The 9,253-nt window shown below is 42.4% G+C and overlaps 1 protein-coding gene across 1 annotated transcript; it reads left to right on the top strand.

Moving 5' to 3' along the window:
- Positions 1–3,151: 3,151 nt before the first annotated feature.
- Positions 3,152–5,188, top strand: LOC126489636 (splicing factor U2AF 65 kDa subunit-like). The gene is given in 3 exon segments (XM_050123996.1): positions 3,152–3,647; positions 3,649–3,992; positions 3,995–5,188. Coding segments are annotated over 3 exon segments (1,365 nt in total). The 5' UTR covers positions 3,152–3,201; the 3' UTR covers positions 4,570–5,188.
- The last annotated feature ends 4,065 nt before the right edge of the window (positions 5,189–9,253 follow it).

Genomic DNA, 9,253 nt, shown 5'->3' with positions numbered 1-9,253 from the left:
AGGGGGGTTTGTGCTCTCTTCCGGGACTATCGCCCCTGGATAGCACACACTCACCCGTCCAGATGGAACTCTTCAGCACCTAAACAGGGCCGCCTGGTAGCCCAGTGATCCAGGGACAGAAGGAAGGACGGGGCAGGCAGTGCAGGATCCAGGAGAACACAGGAGCCCCTGGAGCCCAGGCTGAGGGTGCCGGGCTCTCTTACTGGGGACCTTGAGGCTTACTGCTCTGGGTGGGTAGTCTTCAGCGCTAATATTCATAACAGTATTTAACAATGCTTAACTGCTTCCCAAAGCCCAGGGGGAAGGTTAGGTCCTTCTGATCTCTATGATCTGAGCCTTTGCTCTCTCGCCGTCTTTGGGAGAGGGTAATAAGATAAACACAGATTTCAGTGGTCAGGCATCAACACATTTTCATTTTTGTTCTATTTTGTCATCATTGAATTTCTGGAGTGAACTGTTAATATTGTGAATTAAACATATTTGAGTCATTCTACCCTCTAATTCGTTTGATACAGTCCCTGAAAACTCGGAGTCACATCAAAGGGCAACTGTTCGTACCACATCAGCCTCTTACTGTCATTGATACCATGAATTGTTATGGAATCCTAAACCTATGCCTCAATCTTGTCTTCAAGAATATTAGTCTTCGTCTGGTTTGAATCTCATATCTCATATCTGCTTCTATAATGTCCATTTCCACACTTTTACATCAAAGCCTTTCCCATTAGCCTTAAGATTCGTACTAGGACTTTTATATTCCTATACAAATGAAACAGTATCTGTTCTTGGAGAAACTGTTAGCACTCCCCAAATCAAAAGGACTTATAGACTTTCTCATTAGGAGAAGGCAAAAGCTAGTTACTCTAAAAGCTGTCGACAAGAGAGATGGAGGTACTCCTTTTTTGAATGAATTAATAAATCAGCCAAGCTAAAAGTGTTATCAAGAGAGATTAGCAGCTAAGTGCTGATTGCCTATGGAGTTGACTTCTGATGAAATTCAAAAGTCACCATCCTGCACAGTTCTGAATATGATGGGTTTACTTTTCTAGGGTCAATACTCCCATCTTCTGAATTCAATTATCTTCTTCGTGGCTGACACACAAATCTACTTGTCTGAGCTGCACTTAATCCCTGGGTTCAGTGCTGTATAACTAAGGCAACCATATTTTCTGCACCAAGAATCAGAAGGCACATGCATGGCCCGACAAAAGATTGCTTTCTTTTTTTCTGATGTGTGAATTATTCATACGAAGACTTGCAGAGACAGAAAAATTCAATCACACTTAGTTGTGCTTTTAATGAATTTACTGAAAAGATATGTAGCAGATGTCTATCGCTGTCACCATTGGTATCAACATACATTTATCCTCTGTAGCTTTATCCAGCTTCAAGTTTTCCTACCATCAATAGGAAATGTGATCATTGTTCTTGTGTCCTGAAACAGGTAACTTAGGGTAATGTTCAACTCACCTAACCACGTGTTCTGCACACCAGATTAATCTGTACATGATTACTCTTTGAGAAAAAAAGAAAGTTTTTCTCCCTATTTTGCTCTCCTAACTCTGCTGCCACAGTCATGATACCGACTGGCAGTGGCGGCTTATGTGTGGTAAAAAGAATTGGCAAAGAGTGTCAAGGTGATAGATTCTCGGGTCTAATCCTTATAGACCCTGGTTTAACACAGCTGGGGAAAGAGCTTGAGATTTGTGTATTTTTTTAAGCAGGGGTTCGTGTAGTCCAGGCTGTCCTCAAACTTGCTATGTAGTCAAGGATGCCATTAAGCATATTGCTATCTTTCCTCACCCCTGAGTGCAACACACCAGGTTTATACAGTGTTCAGGTTGAAGTTAAGGGTCTTTGCATGCTAGGCTAGCACCCCACCAATGGAGCTGTGTCTCCAGCACTGAGGTGTCAGTAGTTTCTGGAACAGGTAATCCAAGCGACAGCATTCACTATGAACAATTTACTTTGATATTACATATTTAAATTTAGTTGTTTTAGTAAAGGCTTCTATTTTGAACTGTAAATGCATGTGGAGGGGAAGCTGCTGTCTGTGATTAAACTGAAGATAAAATGTGTCCAGTGGATTTAATCATTCTACTGAATAAATCAGGACAAGTACTTCCTTCCTCGTCATAGCAACGTAATCTCAGTGTGAGGCAAGAATCACCACATAACAGAAATGAGAAAAATAAAAAGCCTCCAATGTGAATGGCTGGACCTCAATGTAACTTGCTTGCATTTTGAATTAAGTGGTATTCGGAAACTTTTTCCATTACTTACAATTTGTTTGCTTGCCTAGTAGTAACGTTGGATGACTGAAGTATCCATTTTAGCATGCAAATTTACAAAGACAGCATAATGTGACTTTCGCATTGCTCCCAGCTAACTGGATCCACTTTCTGATTTGTGATGGTGGAGGCATTCCTGCTTCTCCAGCTTTCATGTTACCCTGTTTCCCAGACACTGTTTTAAGTCCTGTATAGAAATCTCTGCAGACACAATCCTTAATTATCACTGTACTTCTAATTCTCCAATGTAAAATCAAAATCCTTTTGAAGTTTGTTAGGGTTTGTAAAGGTTATCATTTTCAACAGGTAAAGCTATATGGTATCCCTGAAGGGTCAGGGAAGGGCTTTGCTAATTGTGATCACCCAGAAGTTTTTTTTAATAATAATATAAAAATTGTTGCAGTATATTAAGCATTGATATTTTCTAAGGTGGAAGAAAAGGAAACTATTCATAGTTGCTCACTTATCAAAGATTAACTCATTATGTAGAACTAGACATACAGTCTCAATTAACAATAAGAGAACCAACAAATATATAATCTTATTGTGTGCCGAAGAGAGTAGAGCTGAATAACAGTAATGCCTCTAACAGCAAGGAGCACATTTGATGAGTTACAGGCTTTATATGCCTTTCATTTTAACAGACATTATTAAATTATATTCCCATATAACAAACAATGCCAGTTTCTACTCTCAATTATTCTTATAAATGAGAATTCTTACTCTCTGCTTCGCATTGCCCCATTTTAAATTGGGTTCTGTATTTTCCTGAAGTCTAGGATTTTTTATTTCTTTATATATTTTAGATATTAACCCTCTATTGAATGTGTAGTTGGTAAAGAATTTTTCCCATGGGGCGCGCGGCAAGGCGAGGCGAGAGCTGCACAGGGCCCTATGCGGCCGCGTAAGCATGTCGGACTTCGACGAGTTCGAGCGGCAGCTCAACGAGAATAAACAAGAACGGGACAAGGAGAACCGTCATCGGAAGCGTAGCCACAGCCTCTCTAGAAGCCGGGACCGGAAGCGCAGGAGCCGGAGCCGAGATCGGAGTAACCGGGACCAGCGCAGTGGCTCCCGAGACAGACGAAGGCGAAGTCGTTCCCCTCGCCATGAGAAGAAGAAGAAGGAGCGTAAATACTGGGACGTGCCACCACCTGGCTTTGAGCACATCACCCCAATGCAGTACAAGGCCATGCAAGCTGCGGGTCAGATTCCAGCCACTACCCTTCTCCCCACTATGACTCCTGATGGTCTGGCTGTGACCCCAACGCCCGTGCCTGTTGTTGGGAGTCAGATGACCAGACAGGCCAGACGCCTCTACGTGGGCAACATCCCATTTGGCATCACTGAGGAAGCTAGTGGACTTCTTCAACGCCCAGATGCGCTTGGGGGGATTGACTCAGGCCCCTGGCAACCCAGTCTTGGCTGTGCAGATTAATCAAGACAAGAATTTTGCCTTTTTGGAGTTCCGCTCAGTGGATGAAACGACCCAGGCCATGGCCTTTGATGGCATCATCTTCCAGGGCCAGTCATTGAAGATTCGAAGGCCTCATGACTATCAGCCACTGCCTGGCATGTCAGAGAACCCCTCTGTTTATGTGCCTGGCGTTGTGTCCACTGTAGTTCCAGACTCTGCCCACAAACTGTTCATCGGGGGCTTGCCCAACTACCTGAATGATGACCAGGTGAAAGAATTGCTGACTCCTTTGGGCCTCTGAAGGCCTTCAACTTGGTCAAAGATAGTGCCACAGGGCTCTCCAAGGGCTATGCCTTCTGTGAGTACGTGGACATCAACGTCACAGATCAGGCCATTGCGGGGCTGAATGGGATGCAGCTAGGGGACAAGAAGCTGCTTGTCCAGAGGACGAGTGTGGGAGCCAAGAATGCCACGCTGAGTACCATCAATCAGACACCTGTAACCCTTCAAGTGCCCGGCCTGATGAGCTCTCAGGTGCAGATGGGCGGTCACCCGACTGAGGTCCTATGCCTCATGATCATGGTGCTGCCTGAAGAGTTGTTGGATGATGAGGAGTACGAGGAGATTGTAGAGGATGTGCGAGACGAGTGCAGCAAGTATGGGCTGGTCAAGTCCATTGAGATTCCCCGGCCCGTGGATGGTGTCGAGGTGCCTGGCTGTGGAAAGATCTTTGTGGAGTTCACCTCTATGTTTGACTGCCAGAAAGCCATGCAGGGCCTAACCGGCCGCAAGTTCGCCAACAGAGTGGTAGTCACAAAATACTGTGACCCTGATTCTTACCACCGCCGGGACTTCTGGTAGAGGTGGCTGGGGGAGGGTGGGGGCAGGGCTGGCTGGGGACTTTACCCCCACCTGTCCCCCCCTCCTTTCTCCCCTCTGAAGATGATGGGCAGAGGAGTGACAGCCGAATGACAGCCGGCAGCAACTGGAATGGCAGCAATTACGGGGGGTGGGGGGTGGGGGGGCTAGGGCAGGAAGGGGACTGGGCAAGTGCACACAGGCCCACATAGACACATGCACCCACACAGACACAGAGGGAAGGGGCAGGGATGGGGACTGTGTGCACAGCAGGGCGGGTAGGACCCCCACAGCCCCGTTCCAAACAGCCTCTTCTTATCCCTTACACCCTTTTCCTCGGCCCTTTCCCCATGGTAGGAACATAGCGTGTTTATATTTTATGGCCAAACTATTTTGAATTTTGTTGTCTGGCCCTCAGTGCCCTGCCCTCTCCCTTTGCAGGACCACAGCTCCTGTCCTCTGGCTTTTGGTCCTTCCAGTTCTCCACCCTGGTTTCTTAAGTAGTTGATTCTTTAGCCTTTTCCTGACCCCCAACCCGTTATCTCTGTCCCGCTCCTCCTCTCTGTGGCAGTTTCATATTTGCTAATAAGAATTTGCTCATTAAACATTTTGTTGTATTTTACTTTTAAAAAAAAGAATTTTTCCCATTCAGTAGCTTCTGACTTTCTCCAAATGGTGGTGTCGTATGCCTTACAGAAGCTTTTTAATTTCATGGGGTCCCATTTATTAATTGTTTTTCTTAGTGTCTGTGTTTTGTCCCCTTCACAAAGTCTTGTGTCAATTAATTCAAACCTATTCTGCAATTTCTCTTTTATCAGGTTCAGGGTATCTGGTTTTATGTTTAAGTCTTTGATAAATTTGTAGTTGAGTTTTGTGTAGGATGATAATAAATGCAGACCTTTTTGCATTATTCTGCTTGCAGACAAACAATTTGACCAGAACCATTTACTGAAGATTCCATCTTTTTCCTGGTGTATATTTCTGGATTCTTTGTTAAAAAAAAAAAAAGTCAGGTGCCTGTAGGTGTGTGTACCTTTGTCTGGGACTTCAGTTTGATTCCATTGATCAGCCTGTCTGCTTTTATGCCATTACCATGAATTTTTTATTACCATAGTTCTATGGTAGAGCTTGAAATCAGGTATAGTGATATCCCCAGAAGTTCTTTCATTATATGGGATTGTTTTAGCTATCCTGTGATTTTGTTTTCCCATATGAAGTTGAGTATTGTTATTTCAAGATTTGTAAATAATTGTGTTGAAATGGGGGTTGTAGTGAATCTGTAGACTGCTTTTGATATGAGGGCTATTTTTACTATATTAATCCTACTAATCCATGAGCATAAGTGATCTTTCCATCTTCTGATATCCTCTTCAAATGCTTTTTTCTAATACTTGAAGTTTTTAGACTCTGAGATTCCATCTTACACTTGTCAGAATGGCAAAGATAAAATACACAAGCGACAGCTCGTGCTGGAGCGAATATGGAGCAAGGGGAACACTCCTTCATTGCAGGTGAGAGTATAAACTTGTACAGCTATTTTGGAAATCAATATGATTGTTTTTTAGAAAATTGGGAATCAATCTACCTCAAGACTCAGCTATACCACATGGGCATATACCCAAAGGATGTTCAACCCACAAGGACACTTGCTCAACAATATTCATAGAAGATTTATTTTTAATAGACAGAAAGTTGAAATAAGCTAGATGCCCCTCAACCAAGGAATGGATAAAGAAAATGTGGTACATTTACACAATACAGTATTTCTCAGCTGTTAAAAACAATGATATCGGTAAATTTGAAGGCAAATAGATGGAACTAGAAAAAAATCATCCTGAGTGAGGTTACCCAGACCCAGAAGAAAAGCATGGTATGAACTCACTCATAAGTGGATGTTAGTTATAAAATAAAGAATAGTCATGCTTCAATCCACAGACACAGAAAGATTAGGTAAAAAGGAGGGCCCAAGGGGGAAACACATGGAACTTCCTGGGAAAGAGAAATAGAGATCTCCTGGGTGGACTGGGGGTGGGTGATCATAGAAACTTGAGGTTGGGGTTGGACAGAGAGGGGGAGTGCTAAGAAAGATAACTGGAAAGGAGGTCTTTATAGGGTTGGGTAGAAGCCTGATGTAGTGCTGTGTGGGACAACCTTTATGTATGTTGTAAATATATGTCACTTTCATTGGTTGAAAATAAAAGCTGCTTTGGTCCATAGCAAAGTAGAATATAGCTAGGTGGAAATCTAAGCAAAGATATAGGAACATGAAGGGTGAAGTCAGGGGGAGATGCCAGCCAGCCACCAGAGGAGCAAGATGTATTAGAGCACAGGTAAAGCCATGGGACACATGTCGAAACATAGATTAATATAAATGGGTTCATTTAAAGGTAAGAGCTAGTTAGTAATAAGCCTGAGCTATTTGGCCAAGTATTTTGTAATTAATATTAAACCTCTGAAGATTATTTAGAAGTAACTGTGGTACAGGATGAGACAGAAAAACCTGATTACAATGCAAGAACTCCCACAAGTCCACAAGGATGGTACCAGATAAGACTGTATGCATAACCTGAACTGGCCATCCCCTGTGGTCAGATGAGAGAATCTTAATTCAGTGACCAATAGAGGCAGATTCAGAGACCAAACATTAGGCTGAACTCAGGTAGTACTTCTGAGGGGAAGGAGGAAGGGCTGTAGGAGCCAGAGGGTTCAGGGACATAGCAGGAAAACCCACCAAAAGAGCTTACCTGGCTCATGAGAACTCACAGAGTCTATACCAATGACCAGGAAGCCTGCATTTGACCAACCTAGGATGCCTGTGTATATGAGACAGTTGTGTAGCTTGGCCTATTGGTGGGACACTGGGTAATGGGAGCAGGTCTGTCCCTGGTTCTTTGGCCAACTCTTGGAACGTATTCCTCATGCTTGATTGCCTTGCCCAGCCTGAATTCAGGAGGAGGTGCTCCATCTTATGACAGCTTGAAAGGCCATGCTTTGCTGAATCACAGGGGAGGGAAACCTGCACCTTTCTGAGAGATTACGGAGGAGGGGTGAATTAAAGGAATGGTGGAGGGGAGAGGTGGAGGAGAGGAGGGAGAGGAACCTGTGGTCAGGATGTAAAATAAATATTAGGAAGGACTTGAAGATTTTCTCATGCAAGCTTTTTACTTGCTCAGTTAGAAGTACCCCAAGATATTCTATATTACTAGAGACTATTGTGAAAGGTGTTGTTTCCCTAATCTCTTTCTCAGTCCATTTCTCATTTGTATGTAGGAAAGCTACTGTTTTTTGTGTGTTGAGTATTTATCAGATGTAGAAACTTTCCTGGTATAAATCACATTTATAATCCCTTTACTTTTCTATGCTTGTTTATCTTTCTTCTTAGCCATTTATCTTTTAAAATAATGTTTTTAAGTATCTTTGAAATAATAATATTATTATATCATTTCCCCCTTCCCTTTTGTCCCTCCAATCGCTCCCAGGGACCTTTTTGGTTTCCTTCAACTTCTGTGCCTTTTTCTTTAACCATTTTTACATACATACATATATACATATATATGCATATATATATTCCTAAATACATAAATACAACTTCCTCAGTTTGTATAACATTATCTCTAGGTATATGATATATTTACTTTTAACTTACATCATAGTCATGTAAGGTTTTTTTATAATATGCTTTTTACAGGGAAAAGTATATTGGATATGTAGAGGTGGCTCAGCTGTCAACAGTCCTTACTGCTCTATTCAAAAGGACAGAGTTTGGCTCCCAACACCCACATCAGGTGGATCCAAAACACCTGTGACTCCAGATCCAAGAAATTCAATGTTTCTTTGTCTCTGTGTATGTCTACAGACACGTTTGTGTGCACAATTGTGTGTGTGTGTGCACTCACAGATAAAATATACCTTGGAAACTAGGAATGTATAAATATACATTCGAATGTATTAGGAGGATGGAGAGAAACAGAGAAATCTGACAGATTTATAATATAATATATGATTTCACTTTTTTTCAAATACCTCATTCTGAGACTTGCTTGGGTGTGTTGCCTCACAACATTTTCAAGATTTAGATTTTCCTAAATGCTGATCACTTCCATTATGCCCATTTTTTTCCTTTTGAATAAGTGATTAACCAAAGGTCAACACTAAAAGTAACAGTTTGTGGGTTTTTCTTTTACATTCCATCCTGTTATTGTAGAGTCATTTTCCCTAATTGGTCAATGTCCTTCTGTATTGAACTGTGTCTTTGAGAGTATTTAGCGTTCCTTGTGTAATTTACCATCATTTGTGAGCCTGACAAGTTTTTCTTCAAACATATATCACAGACAAAACTGCATCCTTAAATATAATTGTTCTCTTGATGACTTGATTACAACTCCACTGTTTTCTGATTGCTGAGGATTTCGAGTGGCACAGCTATTTATTTCAGTTGTGGTTTGCAGCACCTAGTAGTACTCCCACTAGGAAGAATCACCAAAGTAACAGCGTCCCTTGCAAGGTAACCCAGCCAGGCCTGCTAAGAACAACCGAAGATCCCAGAAGGCCAGCACAAATGAATTGGTCAGCACTTACACCAGGCAACAGTGCCTGGATAAAGCTCTTTGCATTCACTGTGCCTTACTTTTAAAAATTATCCGTCCCTCTCTTTCATATCTAAAGTCCACTCCTTGGTCAGTTGCCT

The sequence above is a fragment of the Alexandromys fortis genome, unplaced genomic scaffold, assembly GCF_014885135.2.
Source record: "Alexandromys fortis isolate MF-2015 unplaced genomic scaffold, M_Fortis_MF-2015_v1.1 scaffold_195, whole genome shotgun sequence".
Lineage (NCBI taxonomy): Eukaryota > Metazoa > Chordata > Mammalia > Rodentia > Cricetidae > Alexandromys > Alexandromys fortis.
The sequence above is the reverse complement of the archived record's forward strand: the minus strand, read 5'-3'. Positions and strand labels throughout refer to the sequence as shown.